Below are 19,281 nucleotides of genomic sequence, written 5' to 3' on the forward strand. Positions count from 1 at the left end.
CTTGAGAGGGACGCGCCATGGATACCATATGCACACACAAGCAAAGCAAAGCTCCAAAGCCTCAAAAAGTAGTGTAATTAACTTATCTGGATTTTCGTCAATTTGTTGTCCTAATTTTTAGCAATTTGGACAATATATATGAGAGTTTTTATAAGATTCAACCGAGACCTATTCGGACAGACAGGTTAAGGAGATAAATTAGCTACAACTTAGTTTGTAATAAATTCTTACAAACCAGTCTAATAAAGTAACTATTGAGCTTGTGATTGATTACTATTGAGCTTGTGATTGATCACTATTGAATTTTGATCGAGTGGTGATTTTAAAAGCTACATCATTCTTGAAGGGACACACGAAGGACATGCTTAAGAGTGATTTCTAGAAATACTCATTTTTTTTAATAAGAAATGTTACTTTGTATTCTCTTATAATTTTTCATTGATGTGCCATTGTCGAAGAAGGACAAAAGAATATTAAGTAACATGTTTCTTTTTTTAATGGACACAAATTATACAAACAAGCTTCTAAAAGCAATATGCGTCTTGTAAGCTATGAAGAAAGCACGTGAGGAGCAAAATGTGTATTAATAAGAAAATATATGCTTTTCATATGCTTTAAATATACATATCATTTTATTAGACTGGTATGTAAAAATTGAGTAATACTACATATCATCCATTTGTCATACTAAAATTGATGTGGCTCTTAAAATCACCATTGGATCAAAATCTAATAATGATCTATCATAAATTCAATGGTGATTTTAAGAGCCACATCAATTTTGGGAGGATAAAAAGAGGACAAGGGGATGATGTAGTATTACTCGTAAAAATTAGTTATAAACCAATTTGTAACTAATACTCTCTCTTATTTATTGTCTAAAATATTAGCACTATTAATAATAAAATTATTGAAAATCTCTATAATAACTAACGAATTAGTGGATGATTTGCAATGGGGTTATGGGTTGGACACTTGGACGGGTGGTGGGAGAATGTGATTGTTGGACCTTTTGGTTGGACGGTTTTGGCTTTTCACCTTTTCAGCTAAATTCCAACTGAACGGAGATACCTATCTTTTTGAGGTTGGTTTGTACAAACTACAAAAGCTACTCCTATCCTCTTTTTCCCTTTTCCCTTTTGCCTTTGCTTTGATTCTTCATTTCTTCTTGTAAACTTCACCCACAATGCAAGTAATCTTAGTAGGAACTGTACACATCTTACTTACCCAAAAAACTATGAATGTCTTAGTTCTTGAAAAGAGTGTTTCTATGTTTATTCTTACTCTTGAAATGCCCAACAAGTTACCTCCTTGCATGTGGTCCAAAAAGGTTTGGACTGGTCTTCATTTTTATTCTTTTTCCACATAATCAATTTGTGGGCACTGATTGGGATCATCTATATGGCCATCACTTTATCTGCACCCCCATGAATGGAGCAAAATTTGCACAATATAAACTAGGAGTATTAATTCGTGTTCGTCTGTCAAATTTTAGTTGTGTTGAGATATAAATATAAGATTATATAGATCAACTATAATTCTACCAATTTAATTAAACAAGTCAAATCTTTGCTAATTTCGTGTTAGATTTACTGGTCGTATAAAATATTGCCAACTCTAAATGTCGTGTGTTAGATTTGGGTCGTGAAGAAATATAGGCACAATATTATATAGGTCAACCATAATTTGACCAATTTAATTAAACGAATAAAACCCCCCAACCAACCCTAACTCAATAATTTTGTGTTGGAATTTATGTCGAATTCACGATTTATATAAAAAATTCCCAATCTTTATATAAACTAATTCAAATAGCAAACACTAACCATATATATTGAAGGGCGGCTCTCTAACAGTCGATTGGAAGATTTTTTTCAGTCATTTATGACATACTCTTGGGAAGTTAAAGTTTACTTTTGCACCTACCATGTGACAAAATAGCTGCGGCCTCCTATCGATCATTTTCAAGAAGTATTCCTATCTCTCCCCAACTTCATTTATCTTTATTAATCTGGCTAGACGGTGGAGAGGTCGCCTTGTTAATTGTCTTTATTCTCTTCTCTCATGCACTCTTATTTACTTTAAAAAAAAAAAAAAATGGCAAACACCAACCCCGTCCAAGTAAAATCTTCAAGGACGGTTTGGTAGAGCCCCCCATCTTAACTTTAGGTACAACTTTGTCTTTTATGGAAGATTATTGCTAAAGGGTTTAGTTTAAACTATTTAGAGGAAAGCTTTAACAAAGTCAAGCACTTTAATACTAAAAAATCACAAACCAAACAATGGAATATCCCCACCCAATGATCCCCATCCATTGTATCCCATGCTCATCAATGACACTTCTCTCCATGCCTGCCATGCTCACATGACGCCATGTGCAAAGTATAATTAAATTCATAGCTAAGTTATCTAAGGCCGGCCAAAGTTACCATATCTCCTCCTTTTGCCAAGTGGAGGCAGAGAGACTGCGGCCGCCCATTGGCTACAAGAAAAAGACCAAACCGTTATGAGAAAAAAAAAAGGCATAACTACTCACATTAAGCCAACCATACCAAACCAAAGTTTAAAGACTTTGCTTATATATATATGTTGAAGTTGAACCCCCACCAAACATATTTGCCTAACATTTCAGTGTCTCAACCTCATAACCATCAGCTCTCAGCAGTCTCAGCTCTCCCAATGGACTGGACCAGGGGCCAAACCATCGGCCGTGGCTCGACCGCCACTGTCTCGACCGCAAAGGCTCACGGGTCCGGTCGGGTTCTTGCCGTCAAGTCAGCAGAGCTCTCGCAATCAGAATTCCTTAAAAGGGAACAGAGGATTCTTTCTACATTAACCAATCCTCAAATTGTGGCATACAATGGATGTGACATTACATGTGAAAATGGTAAGCTTCTATACAATATTTTCATGGAGTATGCACCTCGTGGCACGCTTGTGGACGCAATTCGCAGCCAAGGTGGTGGCTTAGAAGAGGCAACAATCAAGGCCTACACACGCAGCATTGTGTTGGGGCTTGAGTACCTTCACTCTAATGGTATTGTGCATTGTGACATCAAGTGTCGCAATGTTTTGGTCACTAGTGATGGTGTGAAGATTGCTGACTTGGGCTGCGCTAGGCGGATTGATCTTGATGGTGTAACGAGTGCTGATTTGGCAATCGCCGGCACGCCAGTCTTCATGGCACCGGAGGTGGCGCGTGGAGAGCAACAGGGGTTCCCCGCTGATGTGTGGGCTCTGGGGTGCACGGTGATCGAGATGGCGACCGGGAGAGCCCCATGGGGGGACGCTTCTGACCCGGTATCGGCCCTTTACCGAATTGGGTATTCCGGTGATGTGCCGGAGGCTCCTAGCTTCATGTCAAAGCAGGCCAAGGATTTCTTGGACAAGTGCTTGAAGAGAGACCAAGGAGACAGGTGGTCAGCTACGGAACTTCTTAAGCATGCTTTTCTTGAAGAAACTCTCTCTCTTTCCAAGGAAGCCAACAGTTTTGATTCTGAAACGCCGACAACCGTATTGGACCAAGGCTTTTGGGACTCAATAGAGGAGCCGGAAACAATTCCGAGCCCGACCCATAAAAGTTCTTTGAATTCCCCCACTGAAAGAATCCGGCGGCTGAGTAGAATCGGCACGACATCGTCTCAAAGAATGCCCAATTGGGTGTGGGATGAAGGTTGGATTACAGTGAGAAGCAATAGCAGCAAAGAGCCAGAGATGTTGACTCGCAGTCAGGACAACGTGTTGGTGTACTCCATTGAACCCACGAGGAGTAGTGGGACCGGGGCATGTAAATGTAATATTACTAGTAGCAATGGTAGTACTGATGGTAGCAATAGGAGCGTCTCATTGATGGCCTATGAATGCAAAAAGGAGGCCTTTAAGTGTAAGAAACATGCATTATGTGGGAACATTGATTTGAAAATAACAAGGACATGTTTTCTGTTCGAGTTCTTTCTTTCTTTCTTTGATAACCATATGGTACAGGGGTTTCGATCCGGTGCAATAGGACTACCTTATTGCGTTACAATACGTCAGCTTATGTCAGTGCTTGGTGGGCTCCACCCGTTTGCGTTACACTCACAATGCACATCAATGACACAACACCAAAGCATAATGGAGTGGGGTCTATGTGTGGGTCCCACTCTATTGTGCCTTGGTGTTGTGTCATTGTTGTGTAGTGTAAGTGTTTTAATCATTTTTCTTCTATCAAACGGAGATCGGTAAAAATTATTTTGGACTGATAGTTTACCTTAAGGATTTTTAAGAAAACTTTAATATCCCTTTGATCAATTTAATACAAGTGCAAACCATATGAACTAAATAAGTAATTTCTCCTAAATACTTTTAACAGACCAACTCAACCAAAAAAAACTTAAATCTATCCATGTATTTAGGTGTAATAATGTTTGGGATTGGAGTAATTAATTTAAGCACTCATTTTCGTTCGTCACACCTCTGAGCGCTCAGAGGTGATCTCTTCCATAACAAACCCCACACATAAAAAAGAATCGAAACACTAAGCCTATTTGCTTCGATCTCTTCAGGTACACTGAACATGAATACTATAGTCTAGTCGTGACAGCTATGGAGATAATATATATAAGATATATAATCTGTTTATTATGAAAGTCTACGCATTTAATTAACTAATTAATATCAACAACACAACTAAGCCAGAACTTTGTTCTAATCGATAACTCTCAATACCCTTCCAATATTCTAGTTTGCTTTTTGCGGCCGGATTAGGTCAACCTAGCTAATACCTAATTAAATTAGCCAGTGCTTGATAACCAACACTTTTTACCTAAAATGATTTCTTTGCTAAATCACAACCAATCCTTTAATTAATTCCCCCCAAACAACAACGTCGTGGCGGCACTCCATAGTTCCGGCCATTAGGTCTCCCCACCTTAGCTATCTTTCGACTCATCAAATACAAATGCTGACAGTCCACCATGAAAAGCTTTCTCTCTTTCTCTCTTTCTCTCTTTTTCTTTATATATATATATAATTAGCTTGGTTTCTATAGGGAAACAAGTGGCATGATAGAAAAGTTGAACCAAAGTAATTAATTGGATAATAATATTAGAGAGGATGACGTACACTCATGTCTCACTTCATCGATCTCCATTATCCAATTACATTGAAATGGTTCAATTTAACATCGTTGTAACAATATAGGGAATTTTAATTGATGACTAGTCAGTAATGACTTTAAATAAAGGTTTTTATTTAGAACATAAGGCTCAATTGAAATAAAGGTTAATTCGCTCTCTTTCTCGATCTTTAGCAAAGTTATTGACTTGACGGTTGGAGGCTCCCTCGCTAGTCCCGAGCCAGCACCACTCCGGTGGCTCTCTCCTCGTTTTGCAAGTACCCGCTAGCTACCTCATGATCTGGCCATGCGAAAACTGATCGATATCATCAATATATGACCTTATTCGTTCAGAGTCTCTTTTGTCTTATTTCTTTCTTCTATCTTAACAAGTTGAAATATCATGCATGTATGTATTGACCGGTGCATTCACAAATTGACTTTAATTAATTGCTTCTTACTTAAGCAAATTAAAGCGTTCAATTAGCAACCTTTAATTAGGAAGTGGACTCCACGAAGAAGAAAGTTGGGGAGCTAGGAAAAGCAGAAAATAATAAGACCTTCAATAAGGCTATTCCATCAAAGACCATATAGCTTCTTCTTTTTTTCTTTTTTTTTTTTTCCTTTGTCTCTTAATTCCTTTCTATTTTCCATCATTTTCTTAGCTAATACAACCATGCTATCCTCCTCAATCTCCATCCTCACTCATCTCCTAAAGATCCAAGAAAGATCATATATATGGCCTTTTTAGATAATCTTTTTTAATTAATTTGGTCAGTTGATTGGTCAGTGGACACCTTGGAGAAAATCACCATCGCCAGTTATCATAATGAAATTGTCAAGCCCGAGCGAGGTAGCTTAACTTGAACTGCCATGGAGGCTGCTAGTGCTTCCTCAATAATATTAGTTAGTCTAAGCGTAGAGGGGAGATTGAGAACCATTAGCATCTCGGCAGATTGCAGACAGCAAGCATTTCTACTATCACTTGTATGTTGATTGTTAGGGAAATATTTGCTCAATTGTGGTTAGTGGAGTCAGATCAGTCTTTAGAGTGATCCCTTGACCCCGGACTCTGGGGGGGGGGGGGGGAAACCTTGGATCTTAGCCTTGGCTGGACATTTCAGCCTTCAATATCTATTAAACCAGTTAAATCAAGTCAGAGGTGATATAAAACGTCTACATGGAGTCTTATGCTTGACAGGAGTAAAATGGACATATAGCATACAGAGGTATAAAAGGGGTATTAAAATCTATTTTTTTTTCTCTCTCTCCCCCTTCTTTAAACACCTGACTAAATTGACCGTCGGAGGAGGTTTCACCGGCCAACCCCCAGCGAATCTTTGCTATTTTGCAGGCCAAGACACAGACGAAGGAACGTCTCTGATGATTTCACGTCACCGGACAAAAATTTGCATCAACATTGATAAAAGCTAATTAATTAATTTGGAAAGTTTTAATGTGAGGGTTGAGCATTCCTACAACGTTTCATTTTCTCTGCTTCTTTGAAAACTTCCTTTAGACACTATTCTCATTCTAACTTCCCACTGAATCTTCTGAACAATTTTGATCAGTTTGCACTTGATTCCCATGCCTAACGTTATTCCATTCCTTCCAAATATTGTAGACTGAAGCGCCCAAACACAATCTTCACAGCACAGCTTTCAATCCTTTGCCTCTCCATTCTTTAACACCTCGCTCGATGATATCTTCCCAATCAGAAGGAGGGTCATCTATTAAACATCTATTGATCAAGCACGTACCCCTTCCAGATCCTGTTACAGAAACTACATTGGAAAAACAATTGTCCCTCCATAACCCCAATTAACTAGTCTCTCCCCTGTTTTAAGGCTGACACGAGCTGCTAACCATGTTTTGAAGGCTTGCTTTGGAATAGCCATCGAAATATGTTCCTCAATTTTTTCTTTGATTGTGATTGAAGGCGTTTCTATTTAAGACATTCGTACAACTAATCTTCTTAATGGTTTATATACACAGGCTTGCAGGCCAGCCCTTTTCAAGAAATCCTTGAGGAGGTTCAATGTTGCATGGTGGCCGGGCTTACTCGTTCCCGCTTACCTTTCTTGTCTTGGTAACTCTCTCTGTCCTCTGTCTTCCTGGGCTTGATGCTGCTCACTGGACTTTGGCGGTCGCCCAATGGCCCTAAATAATAATTAGAGAATAAAAACTTTTTTTTTTAAAAAAAAAAAAATAAGGCTCTAATATGGTAAAAAGTTAATAAATAATCTCTAATTAATGCCCTCAATTGTGGTAAAAGTAATTGCTAATTCAAAGTCTCATTCTTCATGTTCATGAAAAGTTTCTCTAAGTTTTATTATTTCAAGTCCTTGAATCAAGTAATAAGTCATTTTATATATGATAAGTGATTAAAAAAAGTTTTAAAAGAAATTTTACAAATATAAGAAGGTGCTATGATTGACATATTAAATTACCAAAAAAGACTTGCAAGTCTTTTCCAAATACATATATCGCTTATAAAATTGTATTGACCGAACATGTTAGAATTGCTTATGCAGAAATATTTTTTTTTTTTCAAAATTAAAATTGATAAAATCCTACTTAAGATCAAAAATGTAGTATAAGAAATATTAAATATATTAGCCATATTATCAATTGAAAATGAGATGTTAGAAAAGTTGAATATACAAACTTAATTCATTAGTAATTTTTTCATTCCAAAAAGTGAGAAGAATGATTTTTAAATAAATAAAATAATATAAACATTAAAATTAATTTAATTTAATTAATATTTAAATATAAGAAAATGAACCCACTTAAGCTTCAAAGATTGTTCGGTTTGTGGTTAATTTCTACATGGAGGCCGATTGTGGTGTTTTGGCTAAATCAAAATTGGGTAGATTTTCTGGGTGTAATTAATTTGGTTAGTTGATTTTTGGAAGGGTTGTGTAAGCCGTATATATGGGAGAGACTTTGGTTGTTATGAATTTAATTGAAATGGAGTTTAATTTGTTAAAAGTATTGATTAAATCATGATTAAATTTATCCATTAATTCCTATCCCGAATTTAAGAGTTTGATGTTTTGTTGGGAACCGACTGTTTGATGTTGTTTTTCTGGAAGTTGTATTTTTGAGGTATTATGGCTTGTGTTCTGATGATTGATCATTGTGGTGAAGTGGTAGGAGATATTGGCCGGGGTGTAGTGGTATTATGGCCGGTTTAATTATATTTAATAATTAATTATATTTTATTATTTGGTATTAGGCATGTTTGGGTAACGCTTTTTTTTTTTTTTTTAATTATATTTTATTATTTTTCAAAAACATGTTTTGGTTATTTTTTGAAATTTAAATTCTACTTAAGTTTTATTCAACTTTTTTTAATTTTATCTTAAGTTTTCTAAACCATTCAAACATAATTTCAAAAAATAAGTTCTCTTCTCTCGGTATTCATAATTTTAAATATAATACAAAAAAATCACACGCTCAAACGAGCCTTAATTAATCTATTAGAGTTTGAATAAAAAATACTTCTAGTTAAATTAGACAAAAATATATATTTTGAATGAGTAAAAGAACTATATGGAGGTGCTCTAGGACTTGATATCTATGGAACTAGCTGCTCTAAGTCCTCCAGGGTTGGCTCAATATATTTTAATTTTAAACGATGCCTTTTTTTGTAGGCCCTACTCTCAGTGATTGCTGTTTTTGTAGAGTTATGACTTTTATTTCAACGAGTCTTTTTCCGCGGGTCCAGCTCTCTTCATTGGCTTTTTTGTAGTTCACACCCTTTTAGTTGAGTCTCATAATAGGAGAGAAAATGTACTCTTTTTCTTTTTTCTTTTTTTTTTTTGTATTAATTGTTGTGTTCTTGAGCCTTTAACTATTTATTTTTCTATTAAAGTTAAAGAGTCTTAAAAGAAGAGACCACGCCTTCTTTTATTTTTTTCAAAACTGTTCCAAATTATGATTGGACTTTTTTTTTTTTTTGAAACAAACCTATCCTTGGGGCTTTATTCCACTTGGAAGCCTTAAACGACCACCTAACTAATTGCCTTATGGTTGAGCCAGCCCTAAGTCCTCAGTGCATGTCTATTATATTCCCACTCGTCTCCAAAAGATCCAAGAAAGATCATATGGCCTTTAGATAATCTTTTTTAATATGGTTGGTTGGTGTATAAACTGTATCTAGCTTTACTATCTAGTTGGTTGAGTGGACTCCTAAGAGAAAACCACCATCAGTGCTGGACCAACCGTGCACAATAGGGTCTTTCCAATTTTACTCAAATTAATTGAGAGAGTCATTTCATTATAATGATTTAATGTTATTGTATCTAATTATATAAATAATGTCATGTAATAAGTATGTTGACACGTTATTCAAAAAGTTAGCAAGTTAAACTTGCCCTTAACTTAGCCCCTCTAGCTCTTGATAGAATTTTTTGTTAAATTCGACATAAATAAAGTAAAATGTCTACTATTCCCTATTATATGCGTAAATATACAATTATGCCATTGAGAAAAAAAAAAAAAAAAACCCCTTCACTAGCGTGGGTCCGAGCGTAGCTAGTCGCTCCCATAGCCTCTCGTTGTGTGCTGTATTCCTCCACCGCTTGCTAACGTACGCTAACGTGGCTAGCGTGCACACGTACGTCCATATATGTATATGCTTCAATACCTCAAAGATTTTAAATATTCGTCAGGTTCAATACCTCCTACATACGTACAATATGTTTTTTTTTTTTTTTTTTTTTTTTTTTTGAAAATTTTGATGTAGGGCTATTATTGTTATTTTGTGTCACGTGTATTGCATGTAACCCATTTACGTTGGATTTAACAAAAAAATATAAAAGAAAGAAGGGCTAGATAATTTAGTAATACATTACGATTAAATTAAATGCATGGTAATTATTGAAGGGTCGTAAATATAGTTTTCCCTAAACATTAGTATATATATCAATATATAACTCACTATTATCACTGTTATATCTCCAATTAATATGGAACTGAGCATTTAACCAATCACATCACTTATAGAATCCATCGAATATTCCACCACTTATTTCACGTAGCAAGCAAATGGAGCAATAAGAATAAAATAACAGAGACCTTAACATATATATATATATATATATATATATATATATATATATATATAACGGCCGGCTCTATATATTTTGGGGCTTAAAGCGATAATTTTAAATGAGACATTTTTTTATATAAATATAAATATAATATTTTTTAATTTTTATATTATATTTTTATTTAAAAATTATTTTTATAGCTATTGAAATTCAATATTATATTGCTACTATCAGTTTTGTATAATTTATTTTGAGTTTCAGTTAATTTGTTTATTCTTTTTTTTTTTTTTTCTTTTTTTTTTTTTTTGCAGTTTTTTATATATTCAAATGCATATTTCTAGCAAACATTTATAACAAAAATTATTTGTAAATAAAAGAAACATTATCCATGATATAAAATTAAGGGATAATTGCACCGTTGGTCCCTGTGGTATGCCATAATTATTTTTTACTCCCTATAGTTTAAAAAGTTCATGGGAGGTCCTTGTGGTTAGCGATAATTACAAATCGATCCCTACAGTCAAATTCCGTTAAAAAATTTAATAGATTCCGTCAAATGCCACGTATCGCCAATAAGATAGCGACACGTGTCCATTTAATAAAAAAATAAAAATTTATTAAAAAAAATTTATTTTTTTTTAAAAAGAAAAAGAAAAAAAGAAAAAGAAAAAGAAAAAAAGGCAGCAAAGGAGTGGCCTTCAAGCCACCCCTAGTAGATCTAGGGGTGGCCCGATGGCCACCCCCGGCCATTGGGTTGGCCGCGCGCCACCCCAGGCGGCCTCTGGGCCAGCCACCCCTTGCCCCATTTTTTTTTTTTTTTTTTTAAAAAAAATAAGTTTATTTATTTATTTTTTAATAAATTTATATTATTTTATTAAGATGTGCATGTCAGCGCCACGTGTCTCCAATAAGATGGCGACACATGGCGCTGACGTGGCATTTGACAAAATCTGTTAAAAATTTGAACAGAATTTGATGCTAGGGATCGATTTGTAATTATTGCATACCACAAGGACCTCCCATACACTTTTTAAACCGTATAGAGTGAAAAATAATTATGGCATACCACAGGGATCAACAGTGCAATTATCTCTAAAATTAAAATAAAAGAATAATAAAACCTAATTCATGAAAGATCTTTTTCAACTTTCACTTTATGTTAAGATTATCTAATTCCCTCAACTTTCACTTTATATGGTACTGGTTTTTCTACGTGGGATGCTGACTCAATTTTGAAATGTTTGTGTCTCACATTCACTCACATCTAACCTATATAAACACCCATGTATGCATTGTGAAATGCATATCATCTTATATATATACTAATGGGAGAAGCTGAACTGAAATCACAAATTGAGGTCGTGATTGATGCTTCCATCGTCAGTAGCCATGAATCTCATGGCCACTCATTTGTCGTCGACGTTGCCAACCTGCCATTACAATCGTCCATCTTAACAAGGCTCCATGCAGGCTACTTCAGAATAAGCCTCGCTCTCGGTGCCCAAGCTTTGCTATGGAAGATTACAATCGAGCATGCAAATGAATCACAAGCAGCTCTCCGGCATGTATCCCACTTGCTCCCTTCAACAGCTTTTCTTTTGCTCTGGTGTCTCGCGCTTTTGGTGCTCATAACACTCTCTCCGCTCTACATTCTCCGGTGCTTCTTTCACTTCCACATGGTGAAGGCAGAGTTCTTGCACCATATAGGAGTTAACTTCTTGTATGCTCCCTGGATTTCCTGGCTTCTCATGCTTCAATCAGCGCCATTCATCAGTCCAGAGAATCTTACCTATCGGGTTCTTTGGCTGGTTTTTGCAGTTCCAGTCATGGTGCTCGACGTGAAAATATACGGGCAATGGTTTACGACAGAAAAGCGGTTTCTGTCAATGATGGCGAATCCGACAAGCCACATGTCAGTGTTGGGGAACTTGGTAGGCGCCCGAGCAGCCGCGCAGATGGGGTGGAAAGAGATTGCTGTTTTCATGTTCTCTTTAGGCATGATACATTATTTAGTGCTCTTTGTTACGCTCTATCAGCGCCAATATGGTTGCAAGCGTTTTCCAGTAATGCTGCGGCCAGCCTTCTTCTTGTTCGTTGCTGCACCAAGCATGGCAAGTTTAGCTTGGAGCTCCATTTCAGGAGCTTTTGATACCTCATCAAAGTTGCTCTTCTTCCTCTCTCTTTTCCTTTTCATGTCTCTGGTACGTAATTTTTTTTTCCCCTTCTTTCATAAATTACCATTTGGATTTCAACAACTTCTGTTATTAAGGTACAATCAGCTAGCAGACTCCTTAAACCCTATTTTCTTTCTTAAATTTGAAAAAAAAAAAATCCAGCACCATATTCCCTTCCCTTCCCTAAATCAAGGAAAAGTTACAGTACTACTCAGTTTTTAATTAGCTAATTCTATTATCATATATTTAAATAATACAAAAAATTGATAAAGAAATCTATAAAAGAGGCTACCAAAATATATATATATATATATATATATATATTTGAGAAAACTTTACTTATAATCCCGGATCTTTTATATATATATATATATATATATATATATATATATATATGAGAAAACTTTACTTATAATTCCGGATCTTTTATCACTTTTTAAAAAATGTACTCAAACTTTAAAAAGTGTTAATTTAAGGTATTCATCTTTCAATTTCAACGCTAGCTCCTTTAGAATTTTCCATTAAATCCTACCAAATTTTCCAAAACATCCGTGTTTATTGTTTTTTAAAAAAAATTATAATTTTTCTTTTAAGATTCAAGTATAGGTATTTTTGCAAATTCCGTTAAATTCTTACCAATACTTAAATCCTAGCAATTTTTTTCTTTTCTTTTTTGGTTATAAAAAAATGGGTATTTTAGAAATTTTGACAGAATTTAACAGGAAATTCTAAAAAATGGTTGAAATTGAAAAAAATTGAAAGATTGATACCCTAAATTGACACTTTTTAGAGTTTGGGTGTATTTTTTCAAAAAAAAAAAAAAAAAATCAAGAATTATAGATGAAGTTGTTTCTATTTTTTTTTCCTAGTCAAGTTGAGTCACCTGGGACCACCTGGGACCATTAAATATTTGTTATACTCGGCACTTAGGCATGCCAACTTCGTGCAATTTAAATAAACCAATGTCGTACAGACTCTCTATTGACCCTACAATATATTTTTATTTTTAACTAAAAAAATGTTAAAGGTATTAAAAAAATGGGTATTTTAGAAATTTTGACAGAATTTAACAGGAAATTCTAAAAAATGGTTGAAATTGAAAAAAATTGAAAGATTGATACCCTAAATTGACACTTTTTAGAGTTTGGGTGTATTTTTTCAAAAAAAAAAAAAAAAATCAAGAATTATAGATGAAGTTGTTTCTATTTTTTTTTCCTAGTCAAGTTGAGTCACCTGGGACCACCTGGGACCATTAAATATTTGTTATACTCGGCACTTAGGCATGCCAACTTCGTGCAATTTAAATAAACCAATGTCGTACAGACTCTCTATTGACCCTACAATATATTTTTATTTTTAACTAAAAAAATGTTAAAGGTATTAAATCTTTTCCAAGATATATATATATATATAAATTTGTCAAGACAGCGAACGGGCCTTGACTCCTACGGCTCCTCCCTTGGTCTGTCTCTAGTTATAAGTAGGGATGGAGGAAGGTGGAGGCTGGTATAGGCTATGCCCCCCTCTCCGGCATCAACTCTTAAAAAGAAAAAAATTATAAGGTTCAAAAAATTATAAGGTTTTTTACCTATTGGTCCTTAGTAAGAAATTTTTTTGGCCCCTTGGCCCTTTCCCTTTTATCATATTTTCAGCTGGTTTCATCTCATTTAAGAACGATAGTTTCATTGTCAAAACTTTTTTCCTTTAATATTTTATGGGTAGCAACAGACATGTTTGAAAAGGGTAACAATGAAATGAGCTTTATAAAGTTGCAGAGGTTTTGTTCAAAATAAATTGAAAGGATTTTGGTAAAGCAATGCATTGGAAGAAGACATGTGTGAACTCGAAGAGTCACACGCCTAACAAAGCTTAGTTTTCTAAGGATGCATGGCAAATGTAACGTAAAATAAAGATTCATTTCAAAATAGTTAGATGGCAATAGAAAAGTCTAGAAGATACACGTTTCATTTGTTTTGTGTTGCGTTTAGCAGAATGTGTTTTGTGTAGAGTATAGTGTGTTTTGTATAACAGTTAGTGAGCTACTGTGTTAGTTAGAGTAGGCTGCTCTAACAAAAGAAGCAATTGAATGTTAGCTTCAAAAGTTATGTCATCTAGGTAAAGCCTTAAGAGAATGCCGAGAAGCACACAATTCATCAAACTGAATTTATTATTATTATTATTATTATTTATTTTTATTTTCTGAATCTTTGGACAGCATTACCATGGCCTCCCAGTTTTCCTGAGGTCAAGTACGTAGTAGAAATATATTCATTAATTTTTGCTTTGATTTTGATTGAAGGCGTTTCTATTTAAGACATCCAACTAATCTTCTTAATGGTTTATATACAGGCTTGCAGGCCAGCCCTTTTCAAGAAATCCTTGAGGAGGTTCAATGTTGCATGGTGGGCTTATTCGTTCCCGCTTACCTTTCTTGCTCTAGCCTCTGTGGAATACGCACAAGAGCTGAAAGGTGAAATAGCACTCGGGCTAATGCTTGTCTTGGTAACTCTCTCTGTCCTGGTCTTCTGGGGCTTGATGCTGCTCACTGCACTCAAAAAGACTAGGCTTTTGCATGAGCAAAGGAGGACTGCAACCAAGCCACAAGTTGCAGATACAAGGACTTAAAAACTAGGGCAGGGATCGCTAGCATACTATAACAAATCTTGACTTATGGTCTACTCTCAACGCCTGTTGATAGAAGACTGCCAAAAATTATATTGGAAACTTCTGTAACTTCATGAATATCTTGAGTTGTTCAACTGTTGTGCAGCAACATTCATAGTACAGCATATCTAACAAGGTAAAAGCACATGTTCATAAAAAGAAACCAAAATCAGCAGTAAATATTTTCTCTATTTGTCAGCACAAAATTGATCCTCTCTACTTCGTCACTTAAGCACTACATAAGTTAAACACACAGACTGAAAACCCTATTTTTTTTTCTTTGGGGTTGGGGATGCATTTTTACCACATATGGGGCATAGACTGTAATCAGGAACTCGCAAAAAATAACATGAAAACCAAAAAGAAAACCTTAAAAAGAATTGCAAGAGGTGCTGTGTTCCTTAAGTATTCTTCTTGCTACCAGAATGTGACAATCTCCTGTCCAATGACTGCAACTGGTTCCTGAGATTTTGGTTTTCCTCAAGCAAGCGATCGTACTCGAGAAGGAACCCTTCCGATTGTTTTCTTAATGCAACCGCATTTGCCTCTGCAGCATTAACTTCTTTTGCCCTGGTCTCCAGCTCCGACTCCAGCTGCTTGAGTTTTGTCTGCAGTGTCGCTGTCTCTTCCTCCAATGCTTTGATTTCCTCCAAACCACCAGTTTTCCCATCTTCGGGTCCTTGCTTCTGATTCTTAACAGCTTCCATGCTCTTTCTTCGTACGCGGAGCTCTCTGATATAATGGTGTAGTCTGTCTATCATCAGCGCAAGGAATAGAGAAGACCCTGCAAGTAATTAAGCCCAAGTTTAAATCTTAATATAGTTCAACAGCTAACAAGTCAGTCACTGAGCAATATAGGGTTCAAACTCAAACAATAAGCTCAGTCCTGAAACAAAAATCCTGAAAACATTATATCGCTACAAAATAAAAGAACATAATGCAATCCTGTATGTGTAAATTTTAAGGGGGAGCGGCTCACCTCCAATTCAAGCACCTTCCATTTCCTCATATTTTTAAATGAATGAATGCCACATGTTAAAAAATCAATCCAAAGGCTAGAAAAAGGCCATGCCATTTACATAGAATAACGTTAATTTTACTACAAATCCATCTCTTCTCCTCTCTTGCGACAGTGACACTCCCCCTTAAAGACTCCAGTAAACCAATAGAGACCTCAAAAACACCCACTCGCGTAAAGCTATTGAAGTTGCTTCAGGAATCATGGCTTGAGATTTGGGCTTTTTTTGTACTTGTTTGTGTAGATCTGTTGTTTGATCCAATGTCAAACTTGTTTTTGAACTCATTTTGTTAATGCTGAAGGAGGAAACATTGATGGTATTGGTTTTGATTTGGAGGATGACGGTGATGAAACCGGTGAAGTAGGTGTTGGTGTGGATACCAAATTGTGGTGAGGGTGAGGAAGGCAAATTGAGGTTTTTTAACAGTTAAGGACTTGATGAGCAATTGGTAAGTGAGATTGTGTTTGGAGTGGGTTTGGAGGAGGATCACAGCGAAGTGGAGGTGGCTAAACTGCTGGCGAAGCTTCCAGACGATGCCGAGGCCAAGATGGTCAGCTGTGAAGATCTTAGCACTTTTTTTTTTTTAGAGGAATGAGTGACTTCAATAAAGTGGAAACTATCATTAGATACTTGAATAGTATATTAATGGAAATAGAATCATTGCTACTTGCTAATGTTTATGCAAAGAGAAAGCGGGAAGAAGGGTAGGGATTCCTTGATTAGCCTGAGAAGACGGGAAAGAAGGTGGAGCGGCTGCCACAAGAGAATCTGTAGTTAACCATGATGTTATAGTTAGTATTCTGTGTAAATGACGTGGTATTTAAGTATTTTTCTGGCCTTTAGATTCACTTTTTAGCATGAGGTATTCATTCAATAAAAAATTGGGAGGAAACAGGAGATGCTTGAATTGGAAATGAGCTACTTCCAGTTTAGTAATTCATTTTATTTGACTAAATTATATGCTAAGGTGGTAAAATTTGAATAATTTAATTCAAAAGATTGGTTGGAATTTTACAAACTCTACCGTTGAGATATCTGGAAAATCTAGTGCATCATGAGCCGTGTAATTAAGACCAGTCTAATTAAGAGTAAAAGAGGTTTCAAAATGAAAAGGGTACAGATAATAAATTATAATTTTTTTAACAAAAATACAGGACAAGCATTTTGTTTGCTGATTGATTCATTCCTTAATAACCACGACAAGCAATGTGGTGATCCAAGCATTGACTACTACTATAAACAATTTCAATGAATAAAATGGATCTCTCGAGTAGATTTAAAATAATTAACAGTACATGTTAGCTTTAAGATCTATAAAGTAAGCCTTCCACACACCACAGAGGTCTTATTTCCTTCATTAACATGACCCAGAAAATCAAATCATTTGGATTATGTAAATCATGATCAAGAAAATTGTTTCATTAATAGATTACCATGATTCCACCCTATGATTTATTCAAAAAAAAAAACAATTTCTTCTTCTACAAAATCCAAAAAACGAAACAAAAATTCAAACAGTTAAATCATAAATAATAATTATGATTTTAACAACTCTAAATCACATCCAATTGATATGGCATTGCATTTAAAACCTACAACTCTATAAAGATGATAAAATTCAAATAGTTTAACCATAAATTCAAGTTATAATGCAATATTGGGCTGAAAAAAAAAAAAAAAAAAAAAAAACTACAATTAATTCGCTAAAATAAATGAAAAATAAAAAATAAAAAAAATTGACCATTACCCATGAGAGTGGCTTCGAGGAGGTGCTTGGCCATGAGTACCTGATCCGTGGGATTGACCGCGCCCTCGTCGATCCAACGTCTACGGATCTTGGTCATGCTGTAGACGCTGGACATGAGCACCACCAGAACCGTTCCCACCACGGTCTTGACCATGACGGGCCCACGCCCGCGCTTGACCCTGTCCAGGCCCACGATCACCAGCTTTCTCAGGGGGGTCTTGAACAGCAACACCAGTATCAGACCCATCTCCGAGAATATCACGGCGAACAATAGCTGTTGCATTTTTTATATCACAGATCGGACGGCGAGGGATTGGTCGAGATCAGTTGGGTGTAGGTAGTTATCATAGGATGGGTTGTATGGGAGGTACGAATTGTTGGGTCAGAGACTCTCTCACACGCTCTCTCGCTCAGAGGCTCAGAGCGGAACGGAAAGATATGAATGAAGAAATGGGGGCTCTCTCTCTTCTTCTGCTAGAAGCATTGAAGGAGGACTTTTGAAATTTTCGTAAAGAGTCCCTACCCTTTGTTTATTTATAATCAAAGACTTTTTGCTTATTCATGATGTGGCCACGTGGGTTATGTGATATTCATGGAAGAGGGCTGCTACACTCACAACCAACTCTTCACACCCAAATCCCCACACCATGACGTGGAATGCCACATCAGAATAATTTTTTTTTTCGTTTTCTTTTTCCCCCTCCTTATCTCCTCTCTGCCTCCTCCCTCCATCTTCCCTCTCCCTCCCACCTTCGGCCACCCGTTCTGGCCCTTCCTCGGCCAGAGAGGCCGGATTATTGGCCAGAATTTAGGCGTTTTGGTCGGGAAAGTGTCGAATCCCGCCCAGGATCCGACTGTTCTTGTCGGGAAAGGATCGGATCCCCGGCCGTTTCGGCCTGGGAAGGGCCGGATCCTGGCCAGTCAATTAGGATCCGGCCGTTCTGGCCAGGAAACAGTTGGATTCTGTCCAGCCGGCCAGCACTCTCCCTCTCCGACACTCTCTCTGTCTCCGTCTCCGTTTTTAGTTGCCGACCGAAAGAGAAAAGAAGAAGAATGAAAGAGAAGAGAGAGAGAGCTTTCATTTTAAAAAAGAAAAAAAAAAAATTGATGTGAAAATTCCACATCAGGTTGTAAAAAAATGGGTGTGAGGGTTTGGGTGTGAGTATAGCATTTTCCATTCATGGATTAGGGTCTTAAATTTAGGCTAATTTTGTATTAAGACTGTCTAGATTTTATGCATAATAACTATTTCATTAAAAAAAAAAATGAATAGCTATTTATTACTCGGAATGGAAGGAGTATAATGAAATTATTATTTTTATTCTTAATTTAGTTGTAAAACTGGAATAAAATATTGAATTTGTATTCTTTTATTTGGTACAATACAATATATGGTGAATGGAATTATATTAATTCTAACCAAATTTCTTTAAAACACTCTTACAATACAATTCTAATTTACTTTTTTAAAGACATTTTTCTTTATTTTTTTAAACATAAACAATTATATAACTATTTTTTT

The 19,281-nt window shown here is 35.9% G+C and overlaps 3 protein-coding genes across 3 annotated transcripts; 2 read left to right on the forward strand and 1 right to left on the reverse strand.

Moving 5' to 3' along the window:
- The first annotated feature begins 2,608 nt into the window (after nt 1-2,608).
- On the forward strand, nt 2,609-4,230 carry LOC133868613 (mitogen-activated protein kinase kinase kinase 18-like). The gene has a single exon (XM_062305545.1). It carries the CDS (start codon nt 2,680-2,682, stop codon nt 4,222-4,224), a length of 1,545 nt encoding a protein of 514 aa, XP_062161529.1. The 5' UTR covers nt 2,609-2,679; the 3' UTR covers nt 4,225-4,230.
- Nucleotides 4,231-11,475: 7,245 nt separating this feature from the next.
- Nucleotides 11,476-15,088, forward strand: LOC133868460 (S-type anion channel SLAH1-like). The gene is made up of 2 exons (XM_062305360.1): nt 11,476-12,356; nt 14,679-15,088. The coding sequence occupies exons 1-2, from the start codon at nt 11,481-11,483 to the stop codon at nt 14,952-14,954; spliced, it is 1,152 nt and encodes a 383-aa protein (XP_062161344.1). The 5' UTR covers nt 11,476-11,480; the 3' UTR covers nt 14,955-15,088.
- Nucleotides 15,089-15,122: 34 nt separating this feature from the next.
- On the reverse strand, nt 15,123-18,257 carry LOC133868461 (uncharacterized). Its single transcript, XM_062305362.1, has 2 exons — nt 17,760-18,257; nt 15,123-15,777 (listed from the first exon to the last, which is right to left on the reverse strand). Exons 1-2 carry the CDS (start codon nt 18,040-18,042, stop codon nt 15,395-15,397), a joined length of 666 nt encoding a protein of 221 aa, XP_062161346.1. The 5' UTR covers nt 18,043-18,257; the 3' UTR covers nt 15,123-15,394.
- Between the last annotated feature and the right edge of the window lie 1,024 nt (nt 18,258-19,281).

Source organism: Alnus glutinosa, chromosome 5 (assembly GCF_958979055.1).
Source record: "Alnus glutinosa chromosome 5, dhAlnGlut1.1, whole genome shotgun sequence".
NCBI lineage: Eukaryota > Viridiplantae > Streptophyta > Magnoliopsida > Fagales > Betulaceae > Alnus > Alnus glutinosa.